We start from the raw sequence: 26,399 nt of genomic DNA on the forward strand, positions 1-26,399 counted from the left end.
GGTGCAAAAAAGGGCAGCTCATTTTGTATTATCACGTAATAGGGGAGAGAGTGTGGCAGATATGATATGTGAATTGGGATGGAAGTCATTAAAGCAAAGACATTTTTCCTCATGGCAGGATCTATTTACGAAATTTCAGTCACCAACTTTCTCTTCCGAATGCGAAAATATTTTGTTGAGCCCAACCTACATAAGTAGGAATGATCATCAAAATAAAATAAGAGAAATCAGAGCTCAAACAGAAAGGTTTAGGTGTTTGTTTTTCCTGCGCGCTGTTTGGGAGTGGAATGGTAGAGAGATAGTATGATTGTGGTTCGATGAACCCTCTGCCAAGCACTTAAATGTGAATTGCAGAGTAGTCATGTAGATGTAGATGTAGATGTAGATGTAGATGGCATCAGAGACACTGTTTTTTAATGTTCACATAGGTGGGCAGTTGAAAACAACCAATTCATGGCAATTTATGTTAACAGTATTTATGACTATTATGTTACATATCTCATCATTAATAAATAATTTCTACTGATGGGCAAAGATGCATACACCCTCCCCCCTTTTAAGTGTCACTGTTGTCATCTAATGCACTAAACACATTTTTGAATTTTTATGAAATTGATTCTGTATTAATGCTAATATGTATTGCTAAAAACTGCTCCCACTGAGTCTCCACTGACTTATTTCCTTTCTCTAATTTACTCCAACAGTGGTAATATTTTTGTAGAAAAGCAGATGTGGTGAACATATGAGTTGTGTTTTTTCAGTGACCTGTTCCTTTTTCTGCCAATGTAATGAATTAAGGTAGAAGGGTTAGTGGCCATGCTGACATAAAAAATAATTGAACCATGTGGTGTATATGAAAATGTCAACCTCATAGTAACTGCAGTTATTCTGCAATGAAAAAAGCTTTAACAATGATTCCAGATCAATGTGATCAAAATTATTGAAATATATTTTTGCCAGCATATGTGATTTATTATGTACTGCCAATAGTTCATCTGTGCTTTATATTGCTCAAATGTGCACCAACATGTATCACCTATATGTGTAATGTTGCTTTTTCTTTTAGTTTAATCATGGGTATTTACTCAGTTGAAATGCAGGATCACATAATTATATTGTGAATGTGATCTTGGACTTCTTTTCTTGCAATGCTTCTTTACTGACGTCATGAGGTCAACAGTGGAATTGTACCTCAAAACTCCACAGCCTTCCTACTATTTTCTTTGTGCTACTATGACCCAGCTATCTCCCACACTTAGGTTTTCTCAATTTGCCAACTGTTAATAAATTATGTCTGGCATGGTTACTTCACAAATTATAGCCTATGAAGTAGTCATAGGAGCAATCCATATTGATTTACAGTTTAGTCATTCCCATCATTCATTGTGTGCCATCTGATGCAGCATTACAGTCATAAGTTTGTGGTACTTCACCCTATCACATGTGACAACACAATCAATATAAGCACACAGTGCAGCCCATTTTCCCAACTGCTTCATCTCATGAGCAAATAACATGGAGTGTAATCATCAAGGACAGCAGTGGGTAATGAAGTTTCTGTTGAAGGAGGGTGTAAACAGTTCAGATATTCACAGGTGATTGGCTGGACTAAGTGGAGAGCACCACAAAAAATTCTGTGCAGTTGGGCATAAGGCTAGAAAATTGGCCACATATCAAAGGAGAAAGAACCAGTTCTGGTAGAAAAGAGACTGTGGTAATATTAGGCAGCATCTCAAGAGTGTAAATCATATCTATGCGAATAAGTACATCGTGTTCACAAAACTATTGATGGCCACATGACTTAACTGAAGCAGTCTGCACCTCACAATGAACAAACATCTTAAGCTTGGAAAGGTGTCCACTACATGGGTGCCCAAAGCACTGAATGCAGCACAAACACAACAGCACAAGGACATGTGCAGTGATCTCCTTCAAAACCACCATCAGTATCCAGACAGTTTTGTGTCCAGAGTTGTGACAAGACTTGGGTCCAGTGCCATGAGACACAGACTGAAGCACAATCAATGCAGTGGCCTCATACAGGCCAGTCCCTGCTGAAAATAGTCCACACAGCATGTTCTGTGAGAAAACACATAGTGACAGTCTTTTGGAAGGATGGAATCCTCCTGATTGACTGGCTGGAACCAGGAACCATCATTAACAGCACAGCGATGTGAAGGCTCTTTGGAGGTTGTGCCATGGAATTCAAAAGAAATGCCCAGGAAAATGGGCAGAGCAAATGTTCTTGCAACATGACAACACTCATCCCCAAAACCTAGTCAGATGACCAAGGCTTCCATTACCGACATGGTTCTCCAGGTACAGCCACATACACCATATTCTCCTGACTTGGACCCTTTTGATTACCACCTATTCAGGGCTATGAAAAACCTCTGAGCAGACATAATTTCATATATGTCCACAGGTGTGTTTAGCTGTCCTGTGATACATGTGAAAGACTACAAAAAAAGGTATTTGAGGAGGGCCTACCAAGTGTGCACAGCTCAATGGAGACTATGCTCAGAAAGTGCATGTGTCAGTTAAGGTATAGAGGTTATTACAGATAAACAATATTAGAGAAGGGAAGTTGATACTCACCGTATAGTGAAGATGCTGAGTCACAATATACACACACACACACACACACACACACACACACACACACACAAACACACAAACACACACACAAAAAAAAGAAAAAAAGATTCGCACACTTATAACTTTCAGCCATTAATGCCTTGTCAAAAGGCCCAAACCTATAATTGTGTGAATCTTTTTGTTGTGCCTATTGTGACTCAGTGTCTCTGCTATAAGGTGAGTAGCAACTTTCCTTCTCTAATATTGTTAAATTCCATCCTGGATCTTCCATTGTTTGATATTTACAGAGAGAGAGAGAGAGAGAGATAATAAACTTCAGCCCTTGACCACCATATTCATGGAGTAAGTGAACATAACCTTATTTGATAATTTCTCCAATGCATTTGCAACTACTTTCACATGTCAAGAAGTAAACTGGTTTTAATGTTAAACATGCAGGACAAAAATGCCTTGCATGGTGAAGAAAGCTTTTGGAATTGGACTTTTGGATACAACATGCCTCTTGTTACACCGATCAAAAACTGATTAATATATGTATAGAGAAGAATTTTAAATTGCTTTTGACAGTCAGTTATTTGCCTTTGATGAAGGTTGTGAAGGTGTTTACTGAAAGTTTGGGACAGTACATACGTTGCTGTAGCAAGAGAACTGAGAACATTTTATCCATTCATGCCTGATGTCTTCACAGTTTGCAGTATGTATTTGCTCACGCTATTTCTGTCTGTTAATACAGAGCAATGTTTCATGCTGAGTCACAACACAGACAGAGAGAAATACCATATGTGTGATAACATAATTGTATTGGAAAGTTTGTTCTCTCCTCTTATAATTGACAAAGTAAAATGTAATGAATGAATATATTGTGTTGAGGTTCAGGAAATTCCTTTGTAATTATCATATAATTCAATGAGATAGAACTAAACTAAACTCCTGCCAAACAGGCCATGAAGGCCCAACAGTACCAACTGGCCACCATGTCATCCTCAGGCCATAGGTGTCACTGGATGCGGATATGGAGGAGCGTGTAGTCATCGCACTGCTCTCCCAGCCATATGTCAGTTTCTGAGACTAAATTCAGTGGGATCCTCAGCAATTATTCAGTAATTTGGGTTTTCCCACCTTGAGTCAACTTCTGTACAATTTCATGACCAACAAAACACATCATAATATAATGTATTAAAATAATCTGCACCACACATTACAACATCATAGTGTTTGCTGAGGCTAATGCAAGAATTTTACTAACAAATACATTCCAGGTATGTAAGTTTTACCTTTAATACCATTACTGTCTATGTCCGCTGCATTTGAAAGACTAATGCCAAAACCTCGAAGATGTGGATAAATAAGGGCAGCAGTAATTTTTTGTGACAATTTCAGACCTTCATAACCTCCATTATAGATGTATACTGCACCACGTCCATTGTCTTCATAAGGAGCACCAACAGCTACATCTGAAACAATACTCATTATAAATCCTAGGCATCTTGGGTTGTGTATAAATAAACAACATGCAGGCAAATTCAAGGTTCAACCTTGTTAAACTATCAGATTCATTTGCATTACATCACATTCATAAAATAAGTTGTATGTTAATGATATTATATTTTAGATACAAGAAAAAAATAGGAAAAGTCAGACTTATTTTACACTATGATAATATTCATATAAAATAAGGAAAACAAGTTAATTTTATACACACAGTTCCCACTTTTTTAAACAAATGTTTTTATTTCGCTGTAACTCTTACATCACGAACACATTGTGATAGAGCACAGCTACTTAAAAGAATCATATAAAAAAATTCAGGTTCAACAATGAAGTTACAAAATGTAAACAATAACAGAAAAATATAAATAAATCAAAGACAAATCTATTTTTTTAAAATTTATGTGTTTTTACAAATATTAATAGTGAGTAAGGAAATAAGTCAATAAACTGCCATGGACTGTCAGTGGGAAATTATCTATGCTGGTATCTCCACATACATCTACATTTACATCAATACTGTGCATATCACTGTGAATTGGATGGCAGAAAGTACCTCACTGTATCACAATTTGGGACATCTTCACACTCCATTTCCATATGGAGTGCAGGTCGATAGTCTACTTAAATGCCTCAGTGAATGCTATAATGACTAATGAGATTTGATTTGATTTATTCCTTAATTTCCATGAAATTTATTTGCATTTTGAGAATTTTGTAATTCTGAATGTAGACTGATGGAAGAGGAGACGACACAATGTTTGGCTTAGTTCTGGGAGATGTTAAAGAGGTTTCCTAAGAGACAATAATAGTATGCAAATATCATCGTGTCAGGTGACAAGACTTGGCTGTAGTATTATGATGCACTGACTAAGACTCAAAACAAAGTTTGGGTCTTTGAAGGTGATGTAGTGCCTTCCAAAGTCAGCCAATCTTTGAAGAACCTGCAACCGAATTTACGAAAGGAAACTTGGTTCGTCCATCATGACAATGCTCCAGCTCACCACACCAAACTATGCACCAAACATTTGAGGGGTAAGGACTGAAATTCCTTGACCACCCTTCTTACAATCTAGACTTTGCTCCTTGTGACTTTGCACTGTTCCTACATGTGAAAATGAAGTTGAAAGGAGTGCAGTTTTCAAGTGATGAAGACCTCCTGAAGGATTGGGCCAATGAGTGTGCCTTACTCCCTACAGAAACTTGGGAGAACTGGTTTAGGGATTGATTTCGAAAGATGGAGAGGTGTATTCAGTGTGGCAGAAATTACTTCAAAAAACTTAAATAAATAAATCTGTATTACAGAACTTTCCAAGTACCCTTTGTAAAATTGTGAATGACTGATGTGTTGTCCAAAGGATACTACTTTTTCCACTTTTTAAGGTGTGATGCTTTATATTTAAAAACATCTAAAGCAAGTTACCAATATTTGCATTTGAAACTTATCAAGATCTGACTAATTATATAACCATCTTTTATCAGACAATACTTAACTGCAGGTAACTGCATCATCTGTAAAATGTCTGATTTTACCACTAATATAGTCTGCAATATACAATGTGAACAGCGAGGCTCCCAATATAGTTGCCTATGACATGCCTGAAGTTACTTCTACATCTGTTGATGAATCTCCTTTCAAGATAACATGCTGTGTCCTAGCCTCCAACAAATTCTCAATCCAGTCACAAATACTGTATAATACTCCATTTGATCATACTTTTGATAATGAGCTTATGTGAAATACTGAGTCAAATGCCTTTCAGAAGCCAAGGAACACAGCAAATACCTGACTGATGTGATTCCCTGTTTGTATCAAAACATGTGGTGTGCGATAGAAATCTTCTCAGTGACAAATCTAAAGTGTTCAGTGAGAACAATTAAATGTGCAACAATAAGAATACAGTGGGAATGCATTTACATCTGTTGGATGAATATTATGGAAACAAACCCTCCAAACCGATGTTTCATGACAATTAATCTGTAAAAAAACACACTATATGTCATAAAGAAAATGTGTAAACTGTCTGAGGATGAATCTCAACTATTCAAAACCGGTAACGGTACCCTTTGAATAAAGGAACTGAATGTAAATTTGTGGCTGGTTGCTGTCCTAACACCATCAACATTTGTCTTCAAACAACAGCCATGATCTCCATCATGTCATCATATGACAAAATTGCATTCTGCTACTGTCCTCTTGCGAGCCAAATGTCTTTCATTCAGCCTCTCCCCTTCTATAGGCTTATCCTTTGTTTTAATCATAGTCTCTCTTTAAAAACTTCTTTACACTGACTGTATACCATGGGGAATCCCCCCACACACACATCGAGAATCCTTCTTATCATAAGCAGTTTTTCTAATTACAAATCCATCCAGTGGTTTGTCAGCTACTCTTTTAAACTTTTTTATTTACTTATTTTATTTATTTACTTATTTATTCATCCATGGAACAATAAATATTGTATGGATGTCGTCAGTTTACAACACATGAGCACACGTTTACATTTACAATGAAACAGGTTTCTCATATTTTGTGTGGTTTTTAACTAGTCATACACACATTTATAATTATGTAATATTTTGGTGATAATGTCATATGTTGCTAATAATCTACATCTATGTTAAATATTTATTTACAGTATAACAACTTTTACTTACTAAAAAGGATTTAAGTTTTTGTCTGAAAGTGAGGCGCTCATTTATTTCTTTAATTTCTTGTGGTAATTTGTTATACAGTTTTATCCCATTATAAAATATACTTTTTTGCATCTTTGCCTTGTTCTTTCTATCTAGATGGAGGTGGTGACAAGCTCTTGTTTCATGGTCATGTATTAGGCTGTTTGTGTTGTACATGTTGAGATTTTTCTTAATGAACATTATGTTCTGAAAGATATACTCACAAGAAACAGTTAGAATGCCTAGCTTTCTAAATAATTCTAGACAGTGGATCCTGTTGTTGCTGTTTGTTATCATCCTTACGGCTCTTTTTTGTACTTTGAACACAGTTTGTATGTTACTGGCACTTGTTCCCCAAAACATGATCCCATAGCTGAGGACTGAGTGTAGATATCCGTAATATGTTATTTTAAGACAGGTATTATTGCACACCGGTGCAAGGATTCTAAGAGCATAACATGCTGTGGATAATTTCTTTGCCAAAATGTTGACATGGTTTATCCATTTCAGTTGGCTGTCTACATTCATCCCTACGAATTTGGTACTTGTTACACATTCTAATTCATTATTATTAACTTTTATTCTAGTGCCATTGTGTTTCTTGTTCAATTGGAAGTTAATATAGCTAGTTTTCTTTACATTTAGGGTTACTTTATTTTTTAATGACCAGTTGTGGACATCGTTGAGAGCCTTGTTTGCTCTTTCTGACAGTTGTGTTGGATTTTCACCTGTTATTACTATGTTGCTGTCATCAGCAAAAACTATTTTTTCTCCATGTCTGATACTTTGCGGGAAGTCGTTAATGTATATAAGAAACAATATGGGGCCTAATACACTTCCCTGTGGGACGCCTATATTCATATTTGCTGGGTCAGACAGGTGTTTTATAAGGGAATTGTTTGAAACTTGTGATATCTCAACTCGTTGAACCCTGTTTTCCAAGTATGATTTGAACCACTTCTTTGTCACACCTCTTATTCCTATTTGCCCTAATTTGTGAAGTAAGATTTTGTTTTCAACTGTATCAAAGTCATATCTCCTCTACATTTCCAAGTTATGCAATGAAATAAGACATACTGCCTTCTTATAACTTTACTGAATATGTGTATATGTCTTCTTGATTTAATTGGATTTTGCACTGTGGTAATCATTGTTGCTACAATGAACTCATACTCACTGATACAAGTTTCAAAGTGGACATCCCCAAAAAATTCAGGTCTACTTGTTGCCATTAGATTCAGTACACATTGATGGGAAATAAATCACAACAAAAAATAATCAATGTAGAGTAATGACATTTCAGGAATACATTTGTCTAGGTAACATATTTAAGTGATTAACTTTGCAGGATCACAGGTTAACGTACGCACAAGATAAGCCTTTTCAAATGTGAAATGCTGGTACATTAATAACTAGTGAAGCCACCAGAATGTTGAATGCAAGCATGCAAATACACAAGCATTGTGCTGCACAGGTGCCAGATGTCAGTCAGTGGGATGGAGTTCCATGGCTGTTGCACTTGGTCGATCAATACAGAGGCAGAAAATGCTGGTTGTGGATCACACTGGAGTTGTCGTCCATCAATAATCCACAAGTGTTCAACTAAAGACAGATCTGGTGATTGAGGAGGCCAAGGCAACATGTTGACATTTTGTAGGGCATGTGTGGTTACAATAGCAGTATGTGGACAAGTGTTATCCTATTGGAAAACACCCACTGGAATGTTGCTGATGAATGGCAGCATAACAGGTTGAACCACTAGATTGATGTACAAATTAGCAGTCAAGGTGCATGGGATAACCATGAGAGTTCTCCTGCTGTCATACAAAATCACACCCCACTCCAGGTGTAGGACCAGTGTGTCCAGCACACAGGCAGATTGACTGCAGGCCCTCAACTGGCCTTCTTCTAACCAACACATGGCCATTACTGGCACAGAGTCAGAACCAGGTTCCAGCAAAAAACACAACATACTTCTGCCCTGCCCTTCAATGAGCTGTTGCCTGACTCCACTGGACTCGCAAATGATGGTGGTTTGGGTTCAGTGGAATGCACACTACAGGGCACCTAGCTTGAGCTCTCCTTGAAGTAACCAATTTGTAACAGTTTGTTTTGTCACTGTGCAGCCAACAGCTGCTCAAATTAGTGTTGCAGATGCAGCACAATGTGCCACAGCCATACGGAGAACATGATGGTCTTCCCTGTTAGTAGAGTCACATAGCCATCTGGAGGCCGGTCTTCTTGTGACCATACATTTACATGACCAGCACTGCCAGCACTGTCATGTGGCCATCTGGAGCACAGTCTTCTTGCAACCAAACATTCCTGTGATCACCACTTCTAGCAATCATCTACAGGTCCTACATTCCTGGCAAGTCTTTCGGCAACTTAGCAGAAGGACCATTCATCTTCTCATCATCTTATTACACAACTTTGTTCAGACTCAGTGAGGTGCTGATAATGGTGTCTTTGTTGCCTTACACAATTTCTTGGCTAACATCAACTTACCACATCCAGTCTCATGCTCATAATCGTTACAGTGTGTATTTAAAGCAAATCTGATTCACATCATTATACTCATAGTGGTGCTACTAGTGCCACTCCTATGCGAGCAGCATGAAATCTAAGTGGACATCATCTTTCAGATGTAGAAACATGCCTATCAACTTTTGTTTATGTCACACAACTCTTTATTGGTTTTGTTTTCCCCACGCCCAGCAGTGTAATTCCAGCATGAGTGAGGTTCTGAACTACCTGCCCAAGGTTGTTCTTGGAGAATGCATTTAGTAATGTTTTGCAATATGTCTTGTTGGGGGTGAGTCTGAATCCAGTTGTACAAGGGTTTTACCAAAAGTAAGGTTCCCATTGAGCTACAGTTTCGAGGGAAGGTGCTATGGTAAATCCAACAACAGTGTCGTGTGCACTGGTTCTCCCACCCTCGAGCCCACCCATCCACATTTCGCTAAGTTGCTCAGTGTTGGCTTGGCAGCCATCAAAGATGGAAGTGTTGATCATGGTCCCCACAAGTGTGAGGTTCATGCAGTAATCCAGATTCTCCACGCAAGAAAGTTACCGCCCTTGGAGATTCATTGGCAACTGACTAAGGTTTATGGTGAAGAGTGCATGGCCATTCAGCACATCTGCCAATGGTGCAGGGCTTTTTCTGAGTGTCAGAAAGAAGTTCACAATGAAGAATGGAGTGGAAGACCACCAGTTTCAGATGCGATTGTCCAGAAGGTCAACAGTGAGCTACTCAAAGATCAGAGGCTCACTCTCCGTGAACTTGTTGAACTCATTCCTGAAGCTTCTCATGGTACAATTGAAAAAACTTTTACAGAAACATTGGGTTATTGCAGTTTTTGTGACTGTTTTGGTATTATAAGGGGATACTCTCATTGATTTCATGCAACCTGGGACGACAATAGCCTCAGACAGATATTGTGAAACATTGACCAAACTGGCACTGCTAAGAGTATCTTACAACTTCCACATCACTAGCTATTGGTTATACACAATGCTGGTGACTACTTTGAAGGTCAATACAACTTTGAAACATGGATCTATTTTGTACGAGCTGTAAATAAATAGTTGTCAGTATTAAAGTTCCAACCCTCATATATTTTTTGTTTCATGTAAAGCAGAAGCTGTTAACATTCTTGGTGTTCTGTGGACTTAAATAGAGCCTACATTTGTTACTGCTTATGAATCCATGTGTGAACAGCTTGATTCACATGCGTAGTGAGTATATTGCTCAAATTCTACTTTATTATTGTTTGCATTCATTTCTTGTACTTTCGCACATTTAATGGAGAAATCCATAATAGCTTTTAGCAGAATTGGTTTGCAACTTTATTACATCTTGTGACAGAATGAGTATGTAATTCCACTTTGAATGGTATTACTTCTTGCCACTGAGTGTCACATATTTCACTGTGGTTTGCAGTGTATGGATGTAAATGAGTATGCTTTGTACTCTTAGTGACAAGAATGCTCTTCCTTGCAAGTACCAGAAATGCACCAGCATTAATATTAATGTGTTCAAACATTATTAACCATCACTTCAAACAATATATTTTAGCAGAAATCATGTACTAAAAAACACCCTTTGCAGCGAAAATTTCTGAGATCGCCTTTAAATATGAGACATTATGAAAAATGGATGTGAACAATAATAACATAGAATATGAACAACATAATTAAAACACATTTAAATTGAGCAGTTCACACTTTATTACTGCTTACAAAATCAGTAATAAACAGCCATGAGTCCACAGATTACCATGCAATGACACAAACTCCTACTTTATATGAAACTAAAACAAATATGGAATGATTTACTTCGCCCAATATTAAGGATGTGAGAAAAAATTTAATAGTATACAGTGCAAATATTATATTTACAATGCAGTTCAAAGAGGGCAATACACACATTAACGTAATAATCAGGAACCAAATGTGACAAAATCAGCTTATGAGTTGGGTTATGTCATGTCAGATGATTTATTTAGTTGTCACATGTGCCAAAGTGCCATTATTTTCACCTGATAATGTCCAAATGGTCAAAATTGCAACATGGGATTTACAAATAAATAATTATACAGTCAAAAGGCACCCACAATATTAGTTACAAAATTTTACATATTGTGAACCTCAGGAGGTCAGGAGTTAAGATTATATTTTGATTCAGATTTCTCGAATGTATTACTTTGCAAAGTAACAAAAGCTTCACTACTAAACCACCAGGCCCATCTATAAACTTTAAATTAAAAACATTACCACCTAATACTCTTATTTTGCAAAGCAAGAATACTGATTTACATACCATATTTTCCTGTATTGGAACATTGTGCCCGACCACTAGGAGCACTGAAAAATTACCAGTTCGTGACACTGATGTGGATGCACCAACCTTAAAAATTGTTAGTTCTTCTGAACTGGTCATTCCAAAGGATTTAAATATGCTAAATCCCATGTTAGTAAATTGACAAAGTGTCTGTTGCAAGATCCCTGAGTTACTCTCCAAAATAAAGAGTAGTAATGCCAATATTGTAATAGGTACCAAAAGCTGGTTGAAATCAGACATAAATAGCAGTGATATTTTGAACTCGGATTGGACAATGTTTAGGAAGGATAGGACTGATGTTATGGGAGGTGGTGTGTTCTTTGCAGTTCAAAGCTGTTTAAATGCAGTTGAGATCAGTACTGGGTTGGACTGTGAAATAGTCTGGATAAAGCTGTCAATCAGACAAGCAGTGATCATTGTATAGGATTTTTTTATAGACCACCAGCATCCACAAGAAGCATTTCAGAACATTTCAGGGAAAGTCTTGAGTACATGGGAAATAAATATCCAAATTATCCATTAGTTACAGGTGGAGACTTTAATCTGGCATCCACTGACTGGGAAAATTGCACATTTATTACAGGGGGCAGAAGCAAAATCTTGTGTGAAGTTATTCTAGGAGTGCTCTCAACATACAGCCTTGAGCAATTGGTTAGAAAACCAACTCAAGATGGGAACATATTCGATATCTTGGTGACAAACAGACCTGATCTTTTGGAGGAAGTTAATCTAGAAGAAGATATTAGGGATCATAATGTCATTGTGGCTTCTATGTCCGTGGAAGTTGCAAAAAAACCAAAGAAACAGCATAGAGTTTTGTTGTTTGGGAAAGCAAATTAAAGTGTTATTAATGCATATTTTCATAGTCAGCTCCAAGCATTCACTGCGGGACTCAAAGATATTGAGCATCTTTGGTCGGAATTTAAAGGTATTGTCCATCACATGCTAGAGAAGTATGTGCCTAGCAAGAATATAGGGGAGGGAAAGGATACACCTTGGTTCAACAAACGTATTAGGAAGTTGCTGAGAAAGCAGAGCATTTTGCAGTCATTTTAAACGTAGTAGCTTCCCCACTGACAAACAGAAATTATGCAAAATGAAAGCAGATGTCAAAAGGTCAATGAGAGATTCTTCTAATAAATTTGAAAGCAATATTTTGTCTGCAGATTCTAAAAATAACCCCAAAAAATTTTGGTTGTATGTAAAATCTATGAGCGCTACAAATAATTCAATACCTTCTCTTGCTGACAGTATGGGTAATGTAACAGATGATGATAAAAAGAAGGCTAAAATTCTAAACCTAGCTTTCAAAAACTCATTTACAGTAGAGGACTGCAACACCATTTCCCTTTAAATTGTTGAACAAACACAAGGATGGCTGACACAGTGTTTAGTGTATCTGTGATTGTAAAACAGTTAAGATCCTTAGATGCCAGGAAGGACTCTGGCCCAGAAAGTATCCCAGTAATATTTTATGTTGACTATGCTACAAATATAGCACCATTCTTATCCATCATCTATGAGAGATCATTGTAACAGTGGAAAGTTCCAAGGGACTGGAAGAAGGCCCAGGTCATAGCAATCTATAAAAAGGGTAGAAGATCAGCTGCACATAATTGCCGGCCAATTTCACTGACATCAATTTGTTGTAGAATCGTGGAAAGTATTTTGTGTTCAGACATAATGACCTTTCTAGACTCTGAGAAGCTCATCTGCAGAAACCAGCACAGTATTAGGAAACAGCGGTCATGCAAGACACAGCTGGCCCTGTTTGTGCATGATATACAACAGGCTCTGGTTACTGGCTCCCAGGTTGATGCCATATTCCTCGACTTTCAAAAGGCATTCAACTCAGTTCCACACTGTTGCTAGCTCCAAAAAGTGCAAACTTACAGTTATTCAATGACATATGCAGTTGGATAGAAGGTTTTATAACAGACAGAGAGCAATATGTTTTCCTGAATGGGGAGACTTCAACAGAAACAAGTGTAATATCAGGTGTGCCCCAGGGCAACGTAATAGGTCTGCTGCTTTTTATGATTTACATAAATGATCTGGTTGATGGTATTGACAGTGGCATTAGACAGTTTGCCAATGATGCTTTAGTCCACAGGAAAGTAGTATCACATGAAAGTTGTGAACAAATCAATGAGGGTTTGCAGATAATAAATGCATGGTGTAATGCCTGACAGTTATCTCTCAATATTAGTAAGTGTAACCTACTGCATATAACAAAGTGAAAATCCACATTAATGCATGAGTACAAAATAAATGCCCAGTCTTTAGAAGCGGTAACATCCATCAAGTATCTGGGTGTGACTATTCAAAATGGTCTCAAATGGAACAATCAAATTACACAAGTAATGGGTAAGGTGAACTCTAGATTGTGATTTATTGGTAGAATCTTGAAGTGATGCAGTCCTTCAACAAAGAAAATTGCTTACAATACGTTAATTTGTCCAGCCTTATTGTTCGTCTGTGTGGTACCCTTACCAGCTGGGTCTGATTCAAGAGACTGAGAAGGTCCAAAGAAGAATGGCAAGATTTGTTATTGGTACATTTAGCCATCATGAGAGTGTTACAAATCTCATAGAAAGTTTGAAGGGGGACACACTTGTAGACAGATGACGCACTAAATGGAAGGGGCTGCTCACTAAATTCCAAAATATGATCTTTGCTGAGGATGTAGAGCAAATATTATTAACACCAACTTTCAAATTTTGCAATCATCGGCATTCAAAGATAAGGGAAATTAGAGCTTGTACTGAGGCGTTCAGACAGTCGTTTTTCCTTTGCGCGATCTGCAGTTGGAACAGAGGGGGGAAGTATGACTATGGCATGAATAGTGCCCTCTGCCACACACCGCTTGGTTGCTAGCAGAGTATATATGTAGATGTAGATGAAACTTTTCTCTGGACAAAACCAGGTAAATGTCACTGGGACCTGAACCAAGTGAGTGTATCTGTGTGTGTGTGTGTGTGTGTGTGTGTGTGTGTGTGTGTGTGTGTGTATGTGTGTGAGTGTGTGTGTGTGTGCGCATGTGTGTGTGCATGTGTGTGTGTGTGCATGTGCATGCTGTTGAACATAGATACCATACTGAGGTGTTAGTTTAAACCATTAACTAACAAAATAGTGAACAACAGTTTTTTTGTGGAGACAGAGACCTTTACTTACACCAAACATTGAAAACCACACAGCATTGACTGTACTACTTCACTCTGTATATAAATTATATTTATTGTCTTTAGTCTAGCATTACTTGTTTTTACAACTTGTCTGGATTAGAGGAAATTAAGAAAAATTCAGTCCTGTATTAGCTGATAATAAAGAGAGGATGACAAAGCAACTGATCAGGCAACTATCTAGTCCTCTTTGGTATTACTGTGGCCTGCAACATCATTTCATTGTAGTCAGTGGTGTGGTCCGCTTAACCACACAGCGTACTGCAGCACATTTAGTGACCCAACAACCTTACAACAAAGCTCCGGGATCAGGTACATGGGGGCCAAGCTGCTCACCTGGTTCCACACTTATTGCCTGACCACTGATTGGGAAATATAGAGCCTCATCCACCAGTTCAGCAGATGCACAGAACAGCAGGTGGCCCCACAACAGGTTTTTTTCACCACAGTCAGCATTCACCAAACCATTGAAACAAGTGCACCTTGACTTTTTCCAGATACCATCCATTGTTAACATGTCAAACAACTATTGCAGAATACACAATAATTTTGCCATCAAGGATTTACACCATCGAGGAACTACCACAGATGTTAGAGACCAACAAGAGTCCACAGGTTCAGGCATAGGTTTTTGAGAATTTTTGTGCTAACATTGGAGTGAAAGACATATACTCATCTCCTTTCCATCACCAATCAACTGGAGGGGCAGAGAGGTTCATTTAGGCATTCAAACAGCAGATGAAAAAGTAAGTCCAAGATGCGTCCACGAAGATGCCCTGACCTTTTTTTTTTTTTCCCCATACAGGGAATCAGCATTTCCTGAAAACAGTCTAACAGAGATGGTACATGAACGTCAACCCTGTTCTCTCCTGCATTTACTACTGTCCACATCCAGCTCCACAGTCACTCCTCCCTCTCCAACATTCCCAACTCCCAACTGGCATGCATGTGTGAGCCTAGGGGTTCAACCACCAACATCAATGGTTCACATTCTCCCATTTGTCAGCAATACAGGTGAAGGGTTTTTATTGTTGATACCAGAGACCAGACAATCATGCAACACCAGAAGTAGCTCTGGTTAAGCATATGTGACCCTCTCCCCCACATCTTTTCTCACCAAACCTTCCACAAATCACCATTTACCCATCATTCAGTAATAGAAGAGCTGGAGGCCAATGAAGAGCTCGCCCACTCTTCTCCATCATTAGCTTTTCCAGGATACTGTAGCAACAGGAGGAGAGTCCAGGCTTGTATCCAGCTTCTGCACCATGAGGCAGATCACCACTTCAGATCATTATTACCAGCCAGGGACTTCACTGGAGAGTGCACCAGAGGGGTAGCTGCCACTCTGGAGTCCTGACATCATTACAACATTCTCTCTGGTTCCCATTGCTGACCATATGGCACACCCATCGCCAGTCAGCACACTTCCAGCTTTATATTTGGGTTCCCACCCTGAGGAGGGGAGGGGAGTGGTAAACCTCCAGTTACCACTACCTTTCAGGTCAGTGTGTGGTGCCAGTTGCACCAGCAATTCCACATGCCAACAAACCACACAAGTTACTTCATGTTACAAGCTAAGAGTTGTTAGCTGTGGATGTGGGGATCGACACCTGAGGCTCTGCCATTAGCCTCTAGCATGAGTTCACAACACCAGTTGTGCATGTCCACTCAAATCTAGTTTGTCAAAGCCAGTGACATCTATGCTTGCCTACATTTAGCCCAACATGAGCTTTCCAGATTTAATGTATGTGTGCTGTTAACTGTTACCTATCATACAACACTCAAGATTTGGACAAACAGACTTTGCATCACCTCTGGGGATAGTTCCTTGTTATTGTACATTGTGCTGTCATGCTGTATGAAATAAAGTTTCAAAATCCAATGTTTGTTTGTGTTATGTGACACAACAGCATGGCCATCACACCATTATTTGCAGCAATTAGCTCCAGCGTTACTCATTCTATAAGTAAAATGGCAGATGAAAATAAACAGAGGATACTTTGCAATTAGTCATGACTGATCTCAGAAAATAGGATTATGACTTCCTTTCCAAATGATAAAGTAGTTAATTACTCCTACTAATGTTTTACTGAGCTGAAGAGACAGCAAACTGCATAATATAGGTTTCCTTTGTCTATATGCAAGCTTATTCCCTCTCCTTCACTGGCAATGGACTTGTCAGTTAAAGCCAAGAATAATCTGGCTAGTAAGATCACCCCCTATACTTCAGTTGTAACGCTAATGTCTTAAAATATTAAGGATATGAAACTAACATAAAAATATGGAATAATTCATATGTAACAGTTCTTAAAATTAATGTAATGTAACTTCCCTAAAATGAATGACTTAATGAGATTAATTATTTAGTTATTTTATAGAGCCTACATTGCTTACGATTTTTAAAAGAAAATCGCTAAGAAACTAGACTGACTCACCATCACATTCATCTCGATTCAGTTGACCTAGAGATGTAACTGCTAAACCAAACTGACCTCCAGAATTCTGACCATCAATTTTCTGATACAGCTTCATAGACTTCTGTAAAAATGAATATTAAATAATGTACAGTGTATTAATTAATCAGATATATATGGAACAATCACAGAATATGGCAAATAAAATATCACCTAGAATATGAAGCCGTATCCCTGCAGTAAATAAACCTAAAATGGTTAAAGTATGTTTTATGTGTGAAAAATATGAGCAGTGAGGTGCAAAGAATGAAAAAAATGAAAAGTATAATGTAATTTGCTTTTACACGCTTTCCCTGAAGATTAAATCATCAGTGAAAAACACAGAACTAAGTACCTACAAGGTCCAGACACATTAATGTGACTAACTGCCAAAACCCTGAAAAACCACCTTTTGTGGCGCCAACATGCAGGCAAAGTTTCGCTGATGTCCTGGAAGATAATGGCAAGGTTGTGAAGCCATGCCAATTTGAGTGTTGTGGCCAACTGCTTTATACTTCTCAGATGAGGATCCATGTCATAAACAGCCTGATATAGGTCATGCCACAGAGTCTCCATTGGGTTTAAATTCCAGGGGTCTGATGGCTAGGGGAGAATGGTAAACTCATCCTGTTACTCTTTTAACCATACATATACACCTGACATTTCAATGATTGTGACTGAGATAAACTCATGCTGCAGTTTTCTTCTTCAGCATGCCAGTGTATAAATGTGCACAGAATCAACTAAGTGAAAAATCCATACAAAACGTACCTTTATTTATATATAAAGACAACTTAGTAAGTTTGCTTTGTGTGAGACCATGTATACAAGATTGTGTGCAAATTTAAAGTATTAGATTCAGATATTTCACTGTTTGCGTAATTTTGGCGTGTTTGTATTGTGATATATTGTGAAATTTTGAACATTCACAAATGCCAGAATAATCTTGTACTTTTATTGTTAATTGTGGGCTTTAAACTTAATTTTGTTCTTGTAAAATTTTTGAAAATGATAGGTCTATACTCATTCAAAACAATCATTCCCTAGTTTCATTGTGGAATTACATGAGAAATACGTTATTTTCAGGTTTTTTGTATACTTACAAAACTATATTTTTGTAACTAACCAGTATGAGTGTTTTGGATACGTAATTTATTTTGTAGCAAATCAGTGTTTGTGGTTCACAGTCCTGCCAAAGAATACATTACTCCTCTATTGTATGTCAACACAAACAAGCATGCATTTTTTAGAATTTTCAGAAGCTATCATTGTCCTTTGCATAATCTGGAGGACCTGCCAGGAATTGACACATGGTACAGGGAATGGCAATTGGATCTCAATGTAGACAAGTGTAATGTGCTGCGAATACATAGAAAGAAAGATTCTTCATCATTTAGCTACAATATAGCAGGTCAGCAACTGGAAGCAGTTAATTCCATAAATTATCTGGGAGTAGGCATTAGGAGTGATTTAAAATGGGATGACCATATAAAATTAATCATCGGTAAAGCAGATGCCAGACTGAGATTCATTGGAAGAATCCTAAGGAAATGCAGTCCACAAAGGAAGTAGGTTACAGTACACATGTTCACCCACTTCTTGAATACTGCTCAATGGTGTGGGTTCCATGCCAGATAGGGTTGATAGAAGAGATATAGAAGATCCAATGGAGAGCAGTGCGCTTCAATACAGGATCATTTACTAATCACGAAAGCAATAAAGAGATGATAGATAAACTCCAGTGGAAGACTCTGCAAGAGAGAGTCTCAGTAGCTCGGTACAGGCTTTTGTTGAAGTTTTTAGAACATACCTTCAAGGAGGAGTCAAGCAGTATATTGCTCCCTTCTACGTATATCTTGCTAAGAGACCATGAGGATAAAATCAGAGAGATTAGAGCCCAGACAGAGGCATACCAACAATCTTTCTTTCCACGAACAATACAAGACTGGAATAGAAGGGAGAACCAATAAAGGTACTCAAGGTACTCTCCACCACATACCGTCAGGTGGCTTGCGGAGTATAGATGTAGATGTAGATCTATGAACAATCTGTGCAAATTAGCATTTGTATCAGATTTTTTAACTCGCATATTGTGTTACATCTAGTTTCCCATTAAAGAAGAGTAGCCCTATGTATTATCAGCATTTATTGTAAATTAACTCTGTTTTCAAGTTTGCTAACATCTCTAATTAACCTCAAAATGCTTTAGGAAATTAGTAGTTTCTACCACAGGTTTTTGTGTTGCATTAATAAAAAATCTGGTTCTGTGTATTTGCTTCAATTCTTATAGGAAATTAGCAACTTTTTAGCCCAACAGACTAAAAGATAATCAGTGGGCTTAATTTAAAGTTATTTTTTGACTCACTTGTAATACATCACACTAGCCAAAATGCAGCCCCACTATGAATGCTGTTCTCCAACATGTGATGTGTTGGTTTACATTCATAAGCAGATGTAAATCACCCTGACTGTATTTAAATGATTGGCAGCTGCTGCAAATTGGTGTGTTGGAAGAGCTCCCATGAGTTGTGTATCTGTGATACAAGGCACCTCAAGTACTCTCCTCTCCCATAGATCCTGTCTCCTCTGCAGACAGTACAGGATCTGTCATTATTCATCCACTTGACTGTGAGTGTCCTGTCAGTGGTAGAACTAGGCATTCTATACAGGGTTGACGGGGATCAGGGAGGGCTCAGGGTGCTGTACCGATCCCCCTGTCTTTCACTGAAACTAAAACTGGCCCAGTGGAACTCACTTCACCTGTTGGGGGGAAACCAGTTTTGTTCAGTGTCAGGAGGAGGCAAATGCAAAAGGGTAGGAGTTTATTAATCAGTCAGCAGTTCAAATGTACAGTGAATGATTGTACCTTTTATGGAAATGTCAGCAAGGGACAGGAAAGGACAGCAGGTGCATTCAGTGTGTATGCCTGGGGGCCTAATTCAACATGCTGAAGAGGCTATTCCAGCAGCCATTGAGGGAACAGGGTGCAACCAACTGCAGACTGTGCTGCATGTTGGAACAAATGACGCCTGCTGTCTGGGCTCTGAGGTCATTCTTGGATCATTCCAGCGAATGGTAGAGAAGGTTGAGAAAACCAGCCTAGCACATGGAGTTTCAACAAAGCTCACAATTTGCAGAATTGCCCCAGAACTGATCATGGCCCTTTGGTTCTGAATTGAATGGAAGGGCTGAGCCAGAGACTTCAAAAGTTCTGTAACAAGCTAGGCCATGACTTCCTGGATTTGTGCCTTAGGGTTGAGAACTGCAGGGTATAGCTAAATGGTTCAGGTGTGCACTACACACCAGGGGTTGTTACTCAGATAACTGACTGTGTTTGGTGTGCACACAAGAGATTTTTCCATCAGGTGGCACTCCATACAATGCAGATAACAATAGCTTTAAGAAATTCAGAAGTATCAGTGTAAGTTTGAATGAAATGCCTCCCACAGGTGAGAGTATTAAAATCCTGATGGTAAACTGCTGAGAAATTTGCAACAAAGTGCTAGAGATTAAGTGCTTGGGTTAAGCAATGAGGCTCACATAATACTAGGTACAGAAAGCTGGTTGAAAGGAATTGTAGATGAGAAACTCAAATCCACTAAGGTACAAACTGAAATTGCATATGAGACTGTTTGGGCAAGACTCAGTATCAAGGATGGGCTTTAAATGATAATTGGATCCTTCTATCACCCATCAGACTCATCTTCTGATGTAACTGAAAACTTTAGAGGAAACCTCTGTTCACTTGTATATAAGTTCCCCAACCATACTGTAACCACTGGTGGAGGCTTTGATCATCCAACAATTAACTGACAAAATTGCAGCTTTGTTAGTGGTGAGCATGATAAGACATCCTGTGAAACTTTTCTAAATGCCTTCTCTGAAAACTATATAGAACAGAGAGTTAGAAACTCCACTCATGATAGAAATATATTAGAACGAACGGCAGAAAATAAACCTGCCCTCTTTGAGACTGTACACACTGAAACTGATATAAGTGAATATGACACAGTTGTGGCAACAATGATTTCCAAAGTACAAAAGACAACTAAAACAAGCAGAAAAATTCATATGTTCAGTAATCTAGATAAAAATCAGTAGTGTCATATCTCAATGACAAAATTCAAACTTTCAGCACAGGGCAGGAGCATCTAGAGGAACTACAGATCAAGTTTAAAAGAGTAGTTGACCATGCACTGGATGGATATGTACCCAGTAGAGCAGTTCGTAATGGGCAGAAACCTCCACTGTATACAGTACTATAAAGAAACTTATACAGAAACAGAGATTACTGCATAATAGGTGTAAAATGAAGTATATGGCTACAGATAGAGAGGCATTGAATAAAATGCATCCGGCTGTTAAGAGAGCAATTCTTGATGCCTTCAATGACTACTGTAACAGTATACTGTCACGTGGTCTTTCACAGAACCCAAAGAAATTCTGGTCATGTGGAAAGGTGTTAGTGGCACCAAAGTTAGTGTCCAGTCCCTAGTGATGAGACAGGAACTGAAATTAAGGATAGTAAAGAAGCTGAAATGCTCCACTCAGTTTCCAAATGTTAATTTGCCAAGGAAAACACAGAAGAATTGACCCAATTTAATTCTCATACCAGTGAAAAGATGAACTGAAGTAAATATTAGTGTCAGTGGTGTTGAAAACTGCAGAAATCATTACAATTGAACAAAGCTCCAGAGTCCAATGGGTTTCCTACCAGATTCTGTACTGAATTTTCAGATGAGTTAGCTCCTCTTATAACTATAATCTATTGTAGACCCCTCAAAAAGACTGTGTCCAGTTTTTGGAAAAAGGCACAAGCCACACTCATCTATAAGAAGGGTGGTAGAAGTGATCCTCAAAACTACTGTCCAATGTCCTTGACAATGATTTGTTGTAGAATCTTAGGACATATTCTGAGTTCAGACATAATGAGATAACTTGAACAGAATGACCTCCTCAATTTATTTATTTATTTTTATTTGTTTATTTATTTATCCATCCAAAGACAGTCAGGACTGTATGGATGTTGTCAACATAAGTATATACAATAGGTACACAAATTTATAATTATCACAACTGGAATTCATGAATATTGTAACATAAAGATACATTGTTAAACCATTTAATAACACGGTTAATAATTTTTACATTTATCTATGTATTTACATCATTCCAAGTAATCCTTGAGAGTTTAAAAACACTCTTCTAAGACATAATGTTTTAGTGATTTCCTGAATTTATCTGTTTCGCTTATGTCTTTGATCTCTTGTGGAAGATTGTTGTACAATTTAATACCATTATATAACATGCTACTTTCAGTTTTTGATTTGTTTCTCCTATAGAGATATAAGAGTTGTCTGTGCCTGGTTTCATGTACATGTATGGAACTGTTTATCAGGGATTGGTCAATGTGCTTTTTATGTATATTACTGTCTGAAAAATGTATTCACACAGAACTGTCAATATATCAAAACGTTTGAATAACTACAGGCAATGGGATCTATTGCTACTTTTCATTATGATTTCTATAGCCCTTTTTTGCAACTTAAATATTGCTTATCTGTTCTGCTCTGTTGATCCCCATAAGGATATGCCATAAGTAATTATAGAGTGGACATACACAAAATGTGCAGTTCTAGTACACGAGCTACTACACACTAAATTTTATTATCCTAAGTGCACAGCATGCTGAAGCTATTTGCTTTCCAAGTAATGTAGTGTGCTCAGTCCAATTTAGTTGAGATTTTGTTGGTGGTACAAATTCTATGTGTTTATCATTAACTTTTATCTTGGCACTGTTCAGTTTGCTGTTTAAGTGGAAACTAATACTCCTATATTGATATATTCTGGGTTTGGAAGGTATGAAAAGGTATGATTGGAGTTAGTTTGAGTGATCTCCACCTGTTGGACCCTGTTTTGTAGGTATGAATGAAACTACATGTTTCTTACTCCTAGTGCATTTAGTTTGTTTAGCAAAATTGTATGGTGTACTTTGTCAAATGCTTTGGTCAAATCAAGGAAGATCCCTGTTGTGTGGTCTACTTTGTCTAGTGCTTTGAGGATAATATTTGAGAAATGAGCTAAAACTGGATTTGTGCTTTTGCCAGCCCATAAACCAAATTGCTCTTTACTCTGAAGATTGAACTTTGTTAAGTACCCCATGAGCCTGTTTTTCATTATGGTCTCTATGATTTTTGAAAAGGATGATAGTAACAAGATTAGTCTGTCATTTTCTGTGATTTTTAGGTCACCTTTCTTATATTTAGGTAGGATTTTTGCATGCTTTAGTAATGTCTGGGAAGCAACCTATGGAGAAGGATTCATTGATGATGTGCGCTACAGGGTCTTTGATGTTGTCTATGCAGTCTTTCAGTAAGCACACAGGTACTTATCTATGCCTTCAGAATTTTTACATTTTAGGTTACTCACAACATTGCATACTTCTTCTGTTGTGATTATTCACTGCATCATTGTTTGTGGTATTTTGTTCAGCATTTGTAAATGCTTTGTTTTGCTGAACTTCTGTTGTAGTATGGTTGCTATGTTGCTTAAATACTGATTGGCAAAGTTTGCTAGGTTTTTGGGGTCATTTATTTTCGTATCATTGTGTTGAAACTATGTTTACTGGCTTTAATTTTTTTTCTATTAGTCTTCTGTTTGGTAATTTTACATGGTGCTTTCATTTTATTATTAGCTTTTTCTATAAATTTGTCATTTTGGTACCTTTTAGCCACTGACAATACTTTTCTGTTGATCTTTCTCTATGTATGATAATAGTTATGAAATGCTGAACTAATACAGTAGTTTTTCATTGAGCTGAGGTGCTTGAGGGTTTCAGAGGTTTTCCTTATCCCATTGGTTACCCAGCTGTTATTGTTGCATGTTTTAATGATTCTTAGAACTTTAGGAAACACTTCTTAAAATCTGAATTTAAATGCCAACCAGCATGGATTTCAAAACCATTGATCATGTGAAACCCAACTTGCAATTTTCTCACATGATTTACTGACAACTTTGGGTCAAGGCCGTCAGGTAGATGCTGCACTTCTTCATTTTCAAAAACTATTTGACCCACTATGACACCTACGCATGATCATATGGGGTATCAAGTGAAGTTTGTGACAGAGAGTCATAGTCAGATATAGAAGTAACTTCATGTGTGCCCCAGGGAAGTGTGTTGGGACCCTTGATGTTCATTACTGACCTTGAATAAAATATTAATAATGAAATCAGGCTTTTGCAGATGATGCAGCTATCTATAATGCAGTACTATCTGAAAGAAGCTACATAAATATGTGTTGTGATACTGGTATATAAGTTCCAGCCTTTGTTGGTGATGAACAACAATCAGTAAGGGCACTTGAAGCAGTCACCAGCAGTGCAGGCCAATACACAACAACATCCACTGGAGACACTGCTGGTAGCCCTTGGTTCATCTGGGTGGTCAGTTGCTCAATAGTTGAACATCTATTGTCCCACACACATCTCCACAGACATCATTCACCTTTGTCATCTAAAACTCATGTTCTACCACAGTTGAACTAACACTGGTTTTGGATAGCACAATTTTGCCATGCATTATATACTTTAAGCACAATAGTCTGTAAACATTTAGGAAATGCTTCCACCCTTGACCCAAAAGCTGATGAACATGTCCTCTTGAACATCAGATAAATCACTCTGGTACCACATTACAATAATGTGTACACAGCTTCCCACATCCCACTAACATGCTTTATTTACCTACCACTGCTACTGCTACCCCCTACTGTATGTGAGCAGTTACTTCACACTGATGTCAAACATAGGTGGTGGTCACATTAATGTGACTGGACTGTATAGTTCTATGGCATAAAATTTATAGCACAACTAAGAAAGGTTCAGAAACCTAGTCAAATACAGTAAAACTGTATTGCTGAAACCCAACTTTAATAAATTTCAGAATTTAACACAAATTTCCTTAGGTCCCGATGCAACTGTCATAAGAACAATGTTCTTTAACTTTGTTTTTAATGAACTCTGCTTTAGAGGAAAGTTAGGAAAAAGTATGAGACAGTTTTTAAGCTAAAGCCCATTTAATTTGTGTTAATAATAGCTTGTGTAAAGGTTTCAGCTACAATAAATTCATCAAGAATCACACCTCCCACATGGCTATGTGATTCAGATTTGAGTACTGTATCAATATAATTAATTGCTTTGTATTTTGTATCAAGAGAGCTGAGTGTTGCATATTATGGTAAGTATAATAGAGGGAAACTTCCACATGGGAAAAATATATCTAAAAACAAAGATGATGTGACTTACCAAACGAAAGCACTGGCACGTTTATAGACGTGTGTGTCTATTGACGTGCCAGCGCTTTTGTTTGGTAAGTCACATCATCTTTGTTTTTAGATATAGTATGGTAAGTGATATATGTGTAAACATAATTTTACATAGAGTAGGTAATAATGGGATCAGGCATGGCAATAGCACACATTGTCAATGGGTGGACTAATCTGTGTCTTTCCAGGTGTTTTAGAAGGTATGTGACAAATGTAAACCTTTTGTTCCATGATACATTCTATGAATAGCAGGAATAGCAGGAATTTCCTCTGGTGTCTACAGTGTGTGGCATTGGAATATTGAATGATGTCACAAAGCAGTGGTTTTGAGTAGTTAAACCTACAGTTTGATTAATGTTTCTTTTAATTTTGTACTAAATCAAGAAATGATGAAAAGGAACTTAGTAGGCTGACTACATTTAAACCAGTACTGTCAAATCATTGGTTGACAATTGATGCAGTTACACATATGCAGCCTCTTGGAGACAAAAGTACACCCACAGTGTGATGTGCTAATTGTTAGTCTCAAAGGCCATGTGGACTCAATGGTGAGCTCCCACCATGGACATACATGTGAGCAGTACCTCATAAAGTGCTAAACTGTCTGAACACATTACTGGGCATTCAGAAATTATTCTAAGTAGTAACAGAAATTAGATCCATGTATATGTATGAGTTCATGTTCTCCCTCATCTTGCTTAGCTTTGGCACACACTCATAACCTATTGCCTGCACATGATATCAGATTTCCAAATATGTTAGTATTTCCAGAAAAACATAGGCAAGCTGTAGCTTCTAGTGAAAAGATTATGAGCATGTTCAGTTTTGTTGA

The 26,399-nt window shown here is 37.7% G+C and overlaps 1 protein-coding gene across 1 annotated transcript in view; it reads right to left on the minus strand.

The window, feature by feature from the left end:
* LOC126188085 (integrin alpha-4-like) overlaps positions 1 to 26,399 on the minus strand; it is a 521,321-nt gene that overhangs the window by 202,937 nt on the left and 291,985 nt on the right. The window contains exons 10-11 of the mRNA XM_049929540.1: positions 17,226 to 17,328; positions 3,873 to 4,052 (exon numbers count right to left, since the gene is read on the minus strand). Coding sequence (XP_049785497.1) covers positions 3,873 to 4,052; positions 17,226 to 17,328 — 283 coding nt within the window. The remainder of the gene's footprint in view (positions 1 to 3,872; positions 4,053 to 17,225; positions 17,329 to 26,399) is intronic.

This window comes from Schistocerca cancellata, chromosome 5 (genome assembly GCF_023864275.1).
Source record: "Schistocerca cancellata isolate TAMUIC-IGC-003103 chromosome 5, iqSchCanc2.1, whole genome shotgun sequence".
Lineage (NCBI taxonomy): Eukaryota > Metazoa > Arthropoda > Insecta > Orthoptera > Acrididae > Schistocerca > Schistocerca cancellata.